Genomic DNA, 16,553 nt, shown 5'->3' with positions numbered 1-16,553 from the left:
CAGCTCTGGAGTGTCTCAACTGTGTGTTTAAAACTAGAGCTAAGCGGTGGGAGTGTGGGGACAGAGACAGAGAATGAATTCTGATTGCTTCTTCCTATTTGAAGCCTATAGAACTGAGTGGATTCACTTGTGGAATGAAAGAAAAATGCTACAAGGAAGGGTAAATGAGTTCAGGAAACAATAGCTGCCAAACTTCAGAACTGATTGTGCCAAATGCTTGGAATGAAAGCGTTCTGTGTTTCCCTACAGCAGAGGTGTACGTTGCCTCATAGGCTCACTGTGGCTATTCCCTCTCACCTCAAATGCACCCTGCTGCAACAAAAACTGCTCCAAAATACTCTTAAGAATGTGAAGCCAAAGGCTTTCATGGCTAGCATCCATAGTTTTTTGTGGGTTTTTCGGGCTATGTGGCCATGTTCTATAAGAGTTTATTCCTGACGTTTCACCAGCATCTGTGGCTGGCATTCTCTAAAGATGCCAGCCACAGATGCTGCCGAAACATCAGGAATAAACTCTTATAGAACATGGCCACATAGCCAGAAAACCCCACAAAAAACTCTTAAGAATGTTTTCCCCTTTAAAATAAGGCTGAAAGGAGGATTCATACAACCATTGGACTGCATGTTGCCCTCCCTGGTCTAGAAGATTTTTAGAATTAACTGGGACTGGAGCCATAGGGATTCTGTTAGGCCTTAATTATTGGCTGTACTCAGCCCTGTGGCTCTGCAAGCTGGCATACCCTGCTACATGCCAAACCTAAACTGCCACTGAGCTGTGCCCTATGTTATGTGGGGCAACTGCCTTTAATACTTGGTGAGTGCAAATAGGCTTGGCTTCTCCCCCTTTGCTTGCCTATCCTTTCCTCTCTTGCTGATAGAATGGTTGCTAATCTCCCTCCCTTGTCTTCTCACTTTTCTTGCAGTCGTTGCGAGCGCTTGCCTTGTCACGAAAATAAGGAATGCCAGAAGCTGCCCTTGAGAATAACTTCTTATCACCTCTCTTTTCCTACCAACATTCAAGTGCCTATTGATATTTTCCGTATGGGCCCTACCAATGCTGTTCCTGGGGATAAAATTCAGCTCTCCATCATCAGCGGGAATGAGGAGGGTATTTTCACTGCAAAAAAAGTGAGCAGCCACAGTGGTATAGTGACCATGCAGAAGCAAATCACAGAGCCTAGAGACCTCCTCCTGACCATTGAGATGCAAGTCTTCCGCCATGGAACTATCAGCACCTTTTTAGCCAAGCTGTTTGTCTTTGTCTCTGCACAGCTTTGATCCCTGCATGCTGGCATCCCTTGCTACTGTCTCCCTGGGCGGTGGCTTCCTTTTTAATCATTATAAAAATAAAGTTTTATTGATAAATCACTTCCTGCATGATGCACTCACATTTTATTTATTATTGAACATGTTAAAAAAAAATTGGGACCTATTCATGTTACACAGTTGTAATAGTACATTCCACTTTAACTGCCATGACTGCATCCTGGGATTTGTACTTTGTTGTGAGACACTAGAGATCTCTGGCTGGGGAGTCTACATGTCCCTCTGCAAAGTGCCTATCTCAGAATTCCATAGAATGGAGCTGTGGCAGTTCAAGTGGAACCATAGTGCTATAATTCTATAGTGTGAAAGGGCCTCTAATCCCACCCACCACCCACCTCAGTTAGATGAAGTCTACATGGCAGTAAAAAGGAGCATTTTCCCCTGGGGAGCAGTGAAGCATTTAAGTCAGGGATAGGCATGAAATGATTATTGGTGAGGAGGTAGGTGTAAACCACATCTCTTCCCATCTGCCTTCCAAAATATTCTCTGCCTGGAAGGATTACCTTTCAGTAAGCAATTCAGTTGTTTTCTTCTTTTCAAGCCAAGCCACAGATGAAGGACCATTTGACCACCACCCTACTGAATTCATTATTTACATGAAGTTCTAGATATAGGCATAGCGTTCTTCCCTGTCCCTAGTTTGCCGACAAATGCAGGAGCAGAGGGGGAAATGCTGGACACAGACTGTTGCTCTGTGCATGTTTGTACATGTATGTTTGAGTGCTTTTAGCTTGAGTGTGGGAACATCAGTCAGCAAATCCAGTTTTGTTACCAATCAAGATTTGCTGAGCTGAAGATAGATTGTAAAAATCTGAGCTGCAACACAAGACTAGAAAAGTTAAAAAGTCAGCAAATGCATCAGTGCACCCTGTTCATAACACTCATAGCAGCTATGACTAAATTAAATTAAGAGGTGATGTGATAGCCTTTTATAAGTATTTGAAAGGGTGTCATATTGAGGATGGAGCAAGCTTGTTCTCTGCTGCTCCAGAGAATAGGACATGGAGCAATGGATTCAAACTGCAGGAAGAGCAATTCCAGCTCAACATTAGGAGGAACTTCTTGACAGTAAGGGCTGTTTGACAGTGAAACACACTCCCTCAGAGTGTGGTGGAGTCTCTTTCTTTGGAGGTCTTTAAACAGAGGCTGGATGGCCATCTGTTGGGTATGCTCTGATTGAGAGTTCCTGCATGGCAGGATAGGGTTGGATTGGATGGCCCTTGTGGTCTTTTCCAACTCTATGATTCTGTGAAATGTATTTTACTGCTAGATTTTGAGTGGTTAAAATTGCTGCCCTACAGATGTTGACTAACTACTTTTCCAATAATTCTGTACAAATACAGTGCAGTCTAGCTGAGGTTCATGGGATTTAGAGTTCAACAGGGTCACAGTTTCCCCAATTTTATTTGAATACTTCAGCTATTTTATCCAAAGTTGTGGAATGTGGAATGTTGCATTAATGACATAGTGGGGGATGTTGTGGTCAAAGCTCAATCTCAACCATTTGATAAGAACTGAAATCTTTGAACCAGAATGGATACTACTTGCTCTGGCTTGGGGATTCTGGGAGTTGTAGTCTTAAGGTAAGTTTGCCAGCTGCAGAAAAGAATCACAAGCACAGCTCACAAGTTGATGGTTTCTCCTACTGGGTTGCCCCATATCCTTGCCTGCCTTCCTCTTTGCAGCATATTAATATTCTTTACCCTATTAGAAGAGGTTTTCTTGCTTAATTCTCCATGCCTGTGCAATCACTGACAAGACAAGCACTTGTGCCTTAACACCCTGTATTTTTCAGTGCAGCACAAAGGTTCACAGTGTCTCCAAGTCAGGTTCTGTTGTAGAAGGTGTGAGCAGCAGCAGCAGCATTTAAATACCCAGTAGCTGATGTAACTAGTTTGTGGAAAGGGAAGACAAAAAACAGATCAAATTGCCTAGCAGGTCATCGGTTTTGTGCCACTGCTGATACTGTTGCAGAGAAAACATTTGTTGTTGTCACTGTGCTCTTCATGGTTGAAATATTTGTTGTTTCATGATGGAGGTACATAATAAGGGATTATTATTAATGCTTTTGACTGTAGAGCAGGACTGGGGAACATGAAACTCCAAATGATATATCCCACGATCCCTCACAACTGTCTATGCTATTTAGGGCAGATGGTGATTGCAATCCAGCAACAATCTGAGGGTTACACTTTCCCATTCCACAATATAGTCTAGAGAAAACCTCTCCAGCCACTTTCTATTTCAATCTTAAACATCATCATCTGAGATAGCTATTTTTTTATTCTATGTTAATTAACCAGCAGGTAACCTTCCTGTTAGATTACTGCAAAAGGATATATGAGAATGCCTTTTAAAATAGATTGGAAACTTCAAGGCCCATACAGACAGGCCAAAATAAAGCTGCTTCTGGTTACTTTGGAGGTATACTGTTTAAATGATGCATTTGTCCTAAGAGTCCGAAAGCCATGCTCCAGTCCTTTGACATAGCTTCTGGACTCCTAGGACGCATGCATCATTTAAACAGTATACCTCCAAAGTGACCTGAAGCAGCTTTATTTTGGCCTGTTTGTATGGGGCCTCATTTAGTCTAAAATGGCCACACAATGCTGTGAGTTTAGATGTGTGATTAAGGTTTAATACATTGGTTTAATACAACAAGAAAGTATGGGAATAAATCTGAAATTACAGATGTTCATACAGTCTAACATTGGAACTCAAAATAGAGGAGAGCCAAACAGGGAACAAGAATGAGACAAAATGGGTTAAGCACATCCCTATATTTAAAAAAAGAATCCACTATGACTACAATACACTACAGAGTTATTGTATTTGAATTTAAGGGCACTGAATTATGGCTAGTGTATGTGTATGCCTGCACTTTATTTTCTAGGTTTACTTTCTTTTAGTACCAGTGCTGCTCTTAATTCATATTTATTTTCAGATTTAAAATTGTAGAATTCAAACATCTCTTTGTATAATCTGGGGTTTTTAATGCCTTGTATACCCTCTTTCTTTGTTCTGATCAGTGTTCACTGAATTCTGTGTGTTTGATATTTTCAGTTTCCACATAGCATTGAATACATTTTCTCACTGATCCATCCAAAGCACTGATTCAGGCATGCCAAAAATAAGAGAGTAGCATGTTAGAACATTGACTATGGGGCAAAACAGACCGCCCCTTCCGAAGCCAGATCGGGGCTGCGGCAACCACACGCCGCTGACCCAATCTGCCTTTTTGCTAACTGAAAAGGAGCAGCAAAGAGCCACACCTTTTTGAGCCAGCAAAAAGCCAGCTTTTCTGCCACACTGGGACCGAAAGCCGACTTTAAGTCACCCTGGTGGCACATTGAGCTTCCGGGCGGCTTGAAGGCATGCGTTGTCTGTATGTCACTGCCCTAAGCTGGCTGGAAACCAGCTTTTTATGCAATCTGTCCCACCCCTATGTTGTTAGATGGAAGATCATGTTGTCATGTTGTCACAAAATGCTTTCAAAAGTCTCTCTTGAGCAAAGACTTCCCGCCTGGGAATGGAGTTCAGGAAATCCAAGTCCAAACCTTGATGCATTATTCCTTGGATCACTGCTATTTTTAAGTATATAGGAAATGATTGCAACAGATATGTCTACTAAGACATCTGTACAGAGATATATTTATCAGAGAGCCAGAATTTGATCAAACTTTGTCAAATGCACATTCGGTGGCATACCCAGCCCTTAAGCTCTAAAGACACTGTGCACAATGTAGATGTGGTTACTGGTTCACTAAACGGTCAACTGTACATGAGGCCAGAGCAAACTAATGGCAAACCCACAAAACCAAATGGCTTCAAAATCGTAAAAGAAGGCCTTATATGAGTTTTTTTTAAAAAATGAGACCTTGGCATAGTGCCTTGCCAAATCATGCTGTATTGTATTTTATTGAGTGCCTATATTAATCTTGTGTTTTAAAAACACACTGTAGCCCAGAATAAATCACATTAGACAGATAATTCTATGTTACCTCTAACTGGAATGTTTAAATAGGCATAATTATATAGCACCAACGAGGTGTTTTCCAGATGAGAATGAAAACAAGGTTTCACACATAAGAGGCTCACAGATTAAACTGGACAGATGGCAAAAAATAAAATAAATGATGTAGCAAGCAAAATAGCTTGAGATGAGAGTTCCATATTCCACAATAAAATAAAATCTAGGTTTGGTCATTCTTTAATGTTGACCTATATTTTTAAAATGAGCAAGAGCTGAACTAAAGGTAATTTGAGGGAAAGGTGAGTCTAATCAATATATCATTATTGGAATACTGGAGGAGCTACATCCATTCAGCTGGATCTGGCATTGTCTGTAAGGAGAAACCAAATGGTTAAGGCACTGGTTTCTGGGGCCTTCACCTGACCGTGATCCTGTGAGGGCTGCATGTACCTGTCCAAAACACCAAACACCAAAAATACCTGGAAGTCCACTTCTAGTTTTGAAAAATGGGTACTATTGGATTTTTAACAATAGTGGGGGAAGGAGACCTGTAACCTATTTAAAAGGTGAATAACTGCTCCCAGGATCTTCTAGGAGAGCCTATGGCCTATTACAGACTGCCAAAATAAAGCTGCTTCAGGTCTCTTTAGAGGTATGCTGTTTAAATGATGCATGCATCCTAAGAATCCAGAAGCTGCACCAAAGCTGCACTCCAGTGCTTAGGAATGGAGTGTGGCTTTGGCGCGACCTCCGGACTCTTAGGACCCATGCATCATTTAAACAGCATACCTCCAAAGAGACCCGAAGCAGCTTTATTTTGGCAGTCTGTAACAGGCCTTTCTGTCCTTTCTTTTTGCCACAAAAAGTGTGGTCCTGGGTACTGAAAACTTGAGAAACTGTGTCCATTTCTTCTGGGTTAAGGGGTAATCCTAGGTCCTTCCTAGGATAGCATTTTCAGTGGCTGTGATTGAGCTTGTGTTTGCACTTTAGATCAGATTGAAGCTGTAAGCATCTGTACCCAAATCCTCTGGTTTAGGATTCCTCAGGAGGAAACCTAATCTAACAGATGTAGCCTGAATATAACACTCAGCCCTGTATTGCTCTGCACTGAAGGCTAAGGTGAGCTTCTAGTGTTTGTATTAGCCTGGCCAGTCCAGTGACTTTACGTTGCCTGCTCTTCACAGCAGGGGATATTGATATAGCTTTATCTCTCTCAAATACCTACAATCTGTGGAAGGCCATTAGTCTGTGCTCCATACTTATAGTCTTAAGATTATCATTTCAGATGTGGCATCCCTGGCAAGAGGGTCTAGCAATCTGGGTAGTGAAAGAAAGCCACAATGTTTTGACCCAATACAGTGGTTCATTTTTGCAGGCATTACCACGGTGTGGGATCCAGCCACTCCAAAGTAGCTCATACCATTTCAATACTGTATCACCTGGTTCACAGAAGTCAGTTAATTGCCAACAGTGTCATTCCTAAAGAAAGCCAAGGTGTTTGGAAGGTAGAAAAACTGTGAGCATGTGTGACAGCTCAGAGGCAATGGCCTTGGTTGAAACATGATGCTATACTAAGGACTGGAGTGTGGCTTTGGTGTGGCTTCTGGACTCTTAGGACGCATGCATCATTTAAACAGCATACCTCCAAAGTGACCCGAAGCAGCTTTATTTTGGCCTGTCTGTATGGGGCTTAACTTACATGCTTCTAAATGCTACACTTCTGCAAGCATTGTAGCTTCGTCCCATAACTACTCCTTTCACATATACCTTAATCTCTGCCTAGTCTCTATTATCTTCTCAATTCTCTATCCCTATGTATCGCTCAATTTGTGTACCTCAACTGCTTACAGATAAGAAGGATTGTGTTTGTTTGTATCCATGGAATAACTTCGTGGATAAGCTAACATAATTTAAAAAAAACCCAAATCTACAAATTGCTGATGGAGAATTTGGGGAGCTGATTTTATATGAAATGTGCAGCTTCGGGGGTTCTCTGCACTAACTGCATGAAGCTCTGGTGGTAGTAGTAACCTGGAGTACTTTTTATCACAGGGGTTGGCTCTCTACCTGCAGCTTATTCTAGAGAGGTTGAGTTTTGCCTCAGCTATCTATGACTAGCAGTGTACTTGGCTGGACTACTATTGTTAGTGCTGTATTTAGGAACAAACTAAGTTACAGTGCAGGCCCTTAGACTCTGAGAAATCTCTATACATACACATAGACTAACATTTTCATGTTTTGGTAATACCAAGGGAAGTCTTTAAATTTGACCTAGTGACCTAGTGTAGGGCCTCTAAGTAGTGCTCTGTATGCATTTAAAAGCTATTGAGAAATTTCAGTTTGTACAGAATTGGGCCACTCATATGTTGATGTCAGCAAGGAAAGCACAGTTCAAACCACCCTGGAAAATATCAAATTATGATAAATTAATTCAGAGTTAATTCAATAAATTAATGTTATGATCTGAACAAGTATGGCTCCCTCCTTCCTCTGCTTCCATCAGCAACTGAAAACATTCTAATTATTATTATTATTATTATTATTATTATTATTATTAATAGCCGCCCAATCACTAGGAATCCGGACGGGTTACAACAGTAAAAATACCTTACAATAAAATACTAAATGGTCCCTTCCCAACCCCCTCCCCAATATTAAAACTAGAATTAAACTATCAGAGTTTAAAAACAATAAAATGCAATACAGCATTAGGTTAAAATTAAAAACAATTTGGCAGGCAGAGAGACATACATCAGAAAATTGAGATCATATTCATAAGCATACACAAAGGGAGGAAGCTAGAGTTATTAGCTAGGTTGTGCCACTTGGCTTTTAGAAGTTGAATGGAGTGTTTATGTTTTATGGTCCGTATAATCTTTTAATGAATGTTAATATTTTTAATGTTTAATGTTTTAACCCAATAGATAGTTATTTAATTTTTTTAAAGATAACTTAATATTTTTATCAATATTTTTGTATACTTATTAAATTGTATTATTTTACATATGTTGTTAGCTCCCTTGAGTTCTATTGTTGGGAGGAACAATGTTGATGTATACATGAATAATAATAATAAGTTGAAAAACCAACTGTAAGTCTGGTTCAGCATCATATATAACCCTGCATGAGGTGAGTCAACGTGCCTTGAATTCAGATAGAAAGTTGTTCATGAGAATCTACCCTAAATAACTTTTCATGCAAATTGACTTTAGGTTATGGCTGAATAATGTTGGCAACAGACACAAAAACTATAATTAAAAAATCTGTTCGGAAGGGGTGGAAATTGAAATGAAATGGTTGCACATTAGCCACGCAGTAATTCATTCTTCTTGGCTGCCTGCTAACACCTGCTCAGTTGTTATTTTCATCCTACCTCCTAGATTACCTGGAAAACGTTCAACTTGTTATACAAAACAATTAGATAAAATCTGAAGCTAAACGCCCAAATCAACTACTGTGTTGGGTTTAGGGCTTTCACCTGGAGTTGTTCCCCCTGCAAATGCCCTATTTTTATTTAACTTATTTTCCAATCTTAGCTATAACTCCTTCAAAGATGTTCCTGTTTGCTTCCTGCATGTATACTGCAATGCCTTTTTTTTAAAGGACTTGACAAATAGCAAAAATTCTTATTGTAATATTACCATTGGACCAAGAATGGCTATTGCCAAGTCCCATATACTGAAGCCATTTTGAGAGTGAAGAAAAGGCAAATTTTTTGACTTAAATGTTGTAGTCCTTGCTTTATTTTCTTTCTTCCATAAATGCATGGTTCTTTAGTTGGCTTTATTCTGTTTAATAATTATTGCTCACCCTCTACTAAGGGGTCAGGAAATATTACTGTAATTTAAAGGTAGAAAGAGTTTCTAGTCCAAAGGCTTACTACCAAAGCTTATCCGCTCTCACTTGACTTCTCCAAATTGTAGACCACACCCATCCCACCAGTTGCAGTTAACAATTTTGGATTTCTTGCATTCTGATACCAGGGTAAGGCAAGGGATGGGACCAGAAACAGATGAAAGCCTGATGGACTCCAAAATCAATATAAAACATCAGAAAACAAAGTGTTTGCTACCATGTCTGGATAAGACAGTTTTGATGGGATGGTGGCGCTTGTGGTTGTGTTATTTTCTAATGGGAGGCAAAGAGGTTGCACAGGAAACAGAATATTCAACAGCAAAATTCTTCCATTTGCACACATAGGCTATACGTATACATATATTGTTTGGGTACAGCAATACCTTCATTCCAAACTTCTCTATGGCATTTACTGGACTTGGAGTAATTACTACAGGGAGTATAGACATTGTAATCAAAACAGAACATATCCACACTCTGTTCAAATGAGTCCTTGAATGAGATGAGATTCATAACTCAAAAATGAGATTACCTGAAGGCAGTTGGAGCCTAGACATGACTACCTAGAAGTGAGCTCCATAATTTTCAATAGGATTCACTGCCAATTAAGTGTGCAAACTAAAAAAAACAAACTACAAAACCTGATAAGAGTCTCTTTATCTTTGTGCCACAAAACGCCTTGTTTGGCAAATGTTTTGTACCACGTATTATTTCAGGCTAGATCAAAATAAGGAACATTTTATGGTTTAAGAAGATTCATTTTGGTATGAACATCTGATGGATAAAAAATAATGCTGATGGAAGTAAAGACTGAATCTGCATGAGAAAAATAAGGAATCTTAGCCCCAGTGTCAAGCTTAAATGTGGCACGTTGCCATTCTGAGTCCAGACTACTACTTTTACATGCCCATGGGAGAAAATGCAAGTTTAAAGAAGTTTAATCCATGTTTTTGGAGATGAACCAGATTATTTTCCTAACTGATGCAGTGTGTTTTACCACTTTAATTAGGATTTGGGTGAAATTAGTGGACTGTGTGAAGAGGATCATGTCAGGAGGCCCCAATATGCCCTGTGGGCAAAGATGATTCAATACTGCCAGCACATGACTACAGCAGATATGTCCCATTAAGCCGATTTAGCTCTGTGATGGGGACTTGTGTCACTTCCAATTCCAAGTTGCACTGAAACTGACATGTACACAGTGGCATCATTCAGACTATTTGCTCCAGCTGTGGCAAACTAGTTATTAAACACCTGTCTCTCAACACTTGGCTATGATATCACTCTCTCTACTGTCACCGCAACCTCTTTCAGCCAGTCTTCTTCACTTTGGAGCTTTCCTTCTCCTCAAAAAAAAATATGGTGCTTTTGGGTGCTGCCATTTCCTGGAGGAGTAGGGAAGTGCCAAAGTGAAAAAGACTGGCTGAAAGGGGTTGCAGGACAGCAAAGAGAGGGAGCTCAGAGACTACTGTAATTAAGTCAACTGGTAACTGATGATCTCCAAAATAGAAAAATATAACTGGTTGTTAATTATTTTGAAAATGAAATGTGCGTGTGGCTTGAGAGGAGCCAAACCGAAGCAATAATAACCTATGCAGGGACACCACAATTCAAAAAGAATGTTAACAAACTGGAGCGTGTGCCGAGGAAGGCAACCAAAAAGGTGAAGAGTCTGGAAACCATGCCTTATGGGGAAAGACTTAGGGAGCTAGGTATGTTTAGCCTGGAGAAGAGACTGTTAAGGGGAGATATGCTAGCCTTCTTTAAATATCTGAAAGAGTGTCGCATTGAAGATGGAGCAGGCTTGTTTTCTGCTGCTTCAGAGACTAGAACATGGAACAGTGGATGCAAGCTACAGGAAAAGAGATTCCAGCTCAGCATTAGGAGGAACTTCCTGACAGTAAGAGCTGTCCAACAGTGGAACACACTTTCTTGGACAGTAGTGGAATCTCCTTCTTTGAAGGTCTTTAAACAGGCTGGATGGCCATTTGTCAGGGATGCTTTGATTGTGAGTTTCGGCATGGCAGGGGGCTGGACTGGATGGCCCTTGTGGTCTCTCCATCTCTATGATTCTATGACAGCAAACTTCATATAGATTCACTCCTGGACAGAACTGAAAATTCAAGGCTGAAATTCTGTGCATATTCACCTGGGAGAAAACTGGACACCATAATTTTGGGGAGTTTTATCCCACTTTCATCAAGAGTTTGAAAGAGAATTTATTATGTAACTTGGTAATATTTTTCTTCATTCGGGAAATATAAATATATATTTTTCCAGTGACACAGCTCACTTTGTCCCAACAATCAGAAACTGTTTCATAAATTATCACATTTATATCATTGTAGGACTTTGAGCAGGCAACTGAGCATGGCAGTGCACAGTGATTCTTAACCATTCTAGGTTTGTTCAGAAAAGTATCCTGTTTTTGTCATTTGTGATTAATATTTAGTGATAATTTTCTGAAATAGGGGCATAATGAATTGTATGCATATTTTACATGCCACCAACTGAGCATGATAGAACACACAATGATTTGTATAACAATTATGCACTTTCTCCAATAAATATGATACTTTTATAGAAAAGAACATGGTTGGTTGGCTGCACCACTGCAATAATAGCATGTATATTAAGATAGACTTTCCACAGGAGGCGACAGTGTTTGTGAGGCACCACTTTGCTACTGTTCTGTAGTTAAATGCAGTGGCAAAGCTGTGTAGGCTCAGATTGCAAAATACTGTTTTTTAAAAAAGAATACAGAGAATTTCATGCCTGCAAGCCCCTCCAAACTCTATGAGAAGAAAGATGAGGAGAAAGATGGAAGGATGGAAGGAGAAGGTGGGGAGTTATGCTTTCTTTTTTCAGCAGGATTTTTCTGTGGTTTATCATAAGTGCAATTATACTGTATATGTGTGCATTGAAAACAACAAAACCAATTCCTGTCTGCAAATCCAATTCAAACCTAAGTGAAGAGCTGGGAAGGGAAAGGAGAAGACAGATGTGGGAGTGTAGTGTAGCTGGGTGCAGAGCTATAAATAGGTCCTACAGCTTTACCACCACTCCCACCATTAAGAGCCTAGTTCTGCTAGAATAGAAGGTGTGTAACATACAACACACAGGATGCCCAGAAACTGCCATCACTGGAAAAAGAAAACATCATTGAAGTAGTTGGGGGATCAATAGCACCAGGATAATTGATTGTACAGGTATATCATTAAATACCAAAGACCGACCAAAGAACCAAGTCAGTTGTGAAAGCTGGACAGTGAAGAAAACTGGCAGGAAAGAAAATCTGCTCATACGGAATATGGTGCTGGAGAAGAATTCTATGGATCCCCTTGACTGTTAAAAAGACAAATTAATGGGTCTTGAAGCAAATCAAACCCGAACGCTCCCTAGAAGTCAAGACTGTTGTACTTTTGACATGTCACGAGAAGGCAAAAGTCATTAGAAAAGACAATAATGTGTTTTTCGGGCTATGTGGCCATGTTCTAGAAGAGTTTATTCCTGACATTTCGCCAGCATCTGTGGCTGGCATCTTCAGAGAATGCTGACCTGGAAGAGAGTGGGTATATATATACTGACCAGGGTCACACAGTATACTGTATATATACCCACTCTCTTCCAGGTCAGCATTATCTGAAGATGCCAGCCACAGATGTGAGCAGAGCTATTGATAACTAGGACTCTTGGAGGACTCTCATTTGGTTGTCATGTGCTGAAGCTGATCTGAAGGCAAATAACAATAACAATAGATTGGGAATAGATTGCATAATGATAATGTGAGCTACATATTGTATTCCTAAAACAGAATTTGGTAACTGTCAGGGTAATTGCCATTTTCAAGTCAATTTCTGACATGAGACATAGTCATTTGTGATTTAAAAGCATGTAATATTGGTCCAACATACATTGCTTGAAGCTTTTCTTTTCTTTTCTTTATTTTGTGGATTGCAAGCTTATGTCAGGCCCAGTGATTGTTGGACCAGCTCAGGTCTGCTTTAGAAATAACTACATTAATTTTGCCGGATGGAGATCCATAAAATCAACCAGACTAAAGAGACTGGGAAGCACACCCATGTGAGAGTAATGATTTATAGTAAGATCAGGATGCAAGATCCACATTCAGAGCTCTTTCATTTTTGATCATTGCCATACAAAACAATCAGTTTCATGTTCAACATTTTTATTTCCTTTCTTCCCGTTAGAGTCAGGCAGGAGAAGACAGATACTGTTCGCTGCATTAAGTCCTGCCGACCGAATGATGTCAACTGTGTGTTAGATCCAGTTCATACCATTTCTCACACAGTAATCTCGCTGCCTACATTCAGAGAATTTACAAGGCCTGAAGGTAAACAGTTTTTCTTAATCTGTAGAATCAACTGTAATATAACCATAATGGAATGTCCTCCTGTAGATATTATGAAGAGTCAAGTGACCTGCTGCTACAGAAAAATGCATCCATAGAGCTATGGAACAAAGCCATCACATACACAGAAAGCAGCATATACTAACATAGCTTCCTTTAAAGAAAGATACCTATAGTTTTGGTGTCATTCCAGACCAGGCAAAAACACTCTCAAATCACAGATCACCTTTATTAATGTACACTAATTTCAATGTCTTTTTCCAATACCATATTTAGCTTACTTAAACCATCTTTCCTTTCAGAGATTATTTTCCTCCGTGCTATCACACCAGCGTATCCAGCCAATCAGGCAGACATTATATTTGATATAACAGAAGGAAATCTGCGAGATTCCTTTGATATCATCAAGCGCTATATGGATGGCATGACTGTTGGTAAGAAAGTATTCCTCTTTTAGCTACCAGGGAAAGTGCCAAAGAGCTGCCACAGCCACCAATGTTCTGCCCAGGCATTCCAAAAGGTCAGAAGTGGGGCCGCAACAGAGCAAGTAGAGGGGGTTGGTGCTTCTTTTAGGTGCTCCTGGGATGGACTAAGCTCTTACCTTTCACCACACAGAGAATGGGATGGTTCCTTTTTTGATGAGGCTTAAAATACAGTACTTATATTGATCTGTGGATAAGTCAATTTTTCTTGGGTCAGTTTTTTGACTAAAATTTCTTGACTTATACATGAGTATACACAGTATGTACGCACTATATTCTGCGCTTAAGAATGTAATGGCTCTGTTACTGTAAAATCAAAATACAACAGTAAAATTAGAATAAAACAATACTGAAAAATAATAAATATTAACCTAGCCCCACAAAGTGCCATTCCAACCACTGTTTTGGTTGTTTTGTCTTAACTTATATTGTAAGGTGCTTTGTGTCACAGAGTGGGAGAAAGGCAGGATATCAATCAAATAATTAAATATCAAGATCTTGGAAGTGAGTGTGTGTGTGTGTGTGTGTGAGAGAGAGAGAGAGAGAGAGAGAGAGAGAGAGAGAGATTTTGTTTTAAGCGTGTGTTAAGCAGGGCAAGACTCTAGACTCTCCAGTTTAAACCATGGTGATATTTTGGATTTCACTGCCTGTGAATGAGCAAGTAGAGGTCTGGGGATTCTTCTAGATTCAAGATGGCTCATGGGAGAAGAAGGCAAAATACACACATGACTTGGAACATCCTGATTACAGTCTTGGAGCTGTACACATGGTGGTCCCTAAGGAGCATTTGGAAACTGCAGAAGGTGCAGAATGCAGCAGCCAAAGTGAACTGAAGTCTGGTTTGTGTTAATATGAGCATATTACACTGGTTTGCAAAATTTACAGTAGCTATCAATATATTTCTGAGCTAAGTTCAAGGTGCTATCTGTAGAAACCTCAGTGCATACCTGCCAACATTTCACAGATGAAAACCAGGACACATATGGCCAAACATCATCAGAATGTGGTCAAGATGGCAAATGTTATTAATGAGGAAGAATACACAAGCTAGTTTGCTTTTGCCTTAGCCTACTAAGAAGTGCAACATTCATCTTCTCTTCTGTACTCCCTGCTGAAAGTAATTGAGTGCAAACAACTTTTGCATGTTGAACTCAGTTTGCAGCAGTTGAAGTAAGCTGAGGACAAAAGGAGAAACATCTGAAAAAGTGGGACAAAAGAAGATTAGCTTCTCACAAACAAAGTCGAGTTCATCCACTGATTTAAATGAGTGAAAGCATAGCATATCCTTTCTTTTCCCATTTAAATCCATTTTAAAATGCTGAATGTTAACAAAATCTTGTCCCTGCCAAACTGGAAAATTTGGAGGATATATAAATGGCTTGGGCCAGAGCATTTGAAGAGTCATCATATGAGGACCTATTTTAAGTTCCACCACCAAATGAAGTGGAAACTCTGACAGAGCCTTTTTTGATATTCTATGAAACTATTTTCCAAAGGGTTAAAACCACATGCTCTCTGCTAGTGTTCTGATAAGCAATGAGTATGATATTATTTTGACTATTTGGTTATTCAGTATCTGTACCATAACTATTGGTAGATGATTATTCTTGTTAGTATACATCATGACATTGACTTCAACAGTCAGTTTTTCATAATTTTGGTTTAGGAAGTTTAACATTTTATACTGGAACCATACTACCATTGTCTGAAACAATGGACTTCCCTGTTATTTGGGCAACACAGCTGTGGAGTATAGTCTCTCCTCCAGGTAAACAAAGAGTTGATATGTGATGGGTTAGGTTATCTTTATTGGAAGTCAGCATTATGTAGGGGCAACAGAAATGACGAGAGACAAGAATCACCTGTTTGGGAGATGTGTAGAAGCTTTTGAGATGAGAAGTTATAAAAGCATGTTTCCAGGAGACACGAGAGAGACTTGAGACTGGAGGGACTACTTGAGAGACTTTGGGACTGATGAAGGAGGTAGGGGAGATGCTGCCTAAGGAAGCTTGGTCATAGGCTGGACAAAAAGATCCAGACTTCCAGCTTTCTATTAACATCCAGAGACCCAGAACACCATCTGTATCATGAGTACAGTAGGAATGTTCATGTAGTCACATTTCAGTTTCAGAATTTGAAAATCACTAGCATGAGCATTAAAATTTGCTGTACAGATTCCTATCTGGTCAAATATATGGCAGTCTCATATATTCCTGGGCTGATCAGTTAGAATTGGCCTGGGTTGGCATAGACATACCTCAAGATAGAAATAGCTGAAGATGTTGGTATTGTTATTACTGCTGCTGCTCTTACTACCAAACTACTTACTATAGTTTAAGCAAAGTTTCAATTTCTTCACCATAGAAGTAGGCCCTGAAATTGCTAGGACCACATATTTTGTGCATTTTTTGAAAGAGACATGGTCTAGATTGATGACCTGGTTTATGGTCTGGCCTAAGAATTGTGAGGAGAATTAGAGATCTGAGCAGATTGCATTGTTATTTTGTGGGCATTGCAGAATAGGATTAGTTGCCTTGGTAACACTC

At 39.8% G+C, this 16,553-nt stretch overlaps 1 protein-coding gene across 1 annotated transcript in view; it reads left to right on the top strand.

Moving 5' to 3' along the window:
• Positions 1-16,553, top strand: part of FBLN1 (fibulin 1) — a 90,319-nt gene that overhangs the window by 59,127 nt on the left and 14,639 nt on the right. The window contains exons 15-16 of the mRNA XM_089527216.1: positions 13,365-13,507; positions 13,828-13,959. Coding sequence (XP_089383342.1) covers positions 13,365-13,507; positions 13,828-13,959 — 275 coding nt within the window. The remainder of the gene's footprint in view (positions 1-13,364; positions 13,508-13,827; positions 13,960-16,553) is intronic.

Source organism: Sceloporus occidentalis, unplaced genomic scaffold (assembly GCF_023333645.1).
Source record: "Sceloporus occidentalis isolate IW3139 unplaced genomic scaffold, rSceOcc1.0.p SCAF_5, whole genome shotgun sequence".
Taxonomy (NCBI): Eukaryota; Metazoa; Chordata; class Lepidosauria; order Squamata; family Phrynosomatidae; genus Sceloporus; species Sceloporus occidentalis.
Note: the sequence above shows the minus strand (reverse complement) of the source record. Positions and strands in the feature narration are given on the sequence as shown.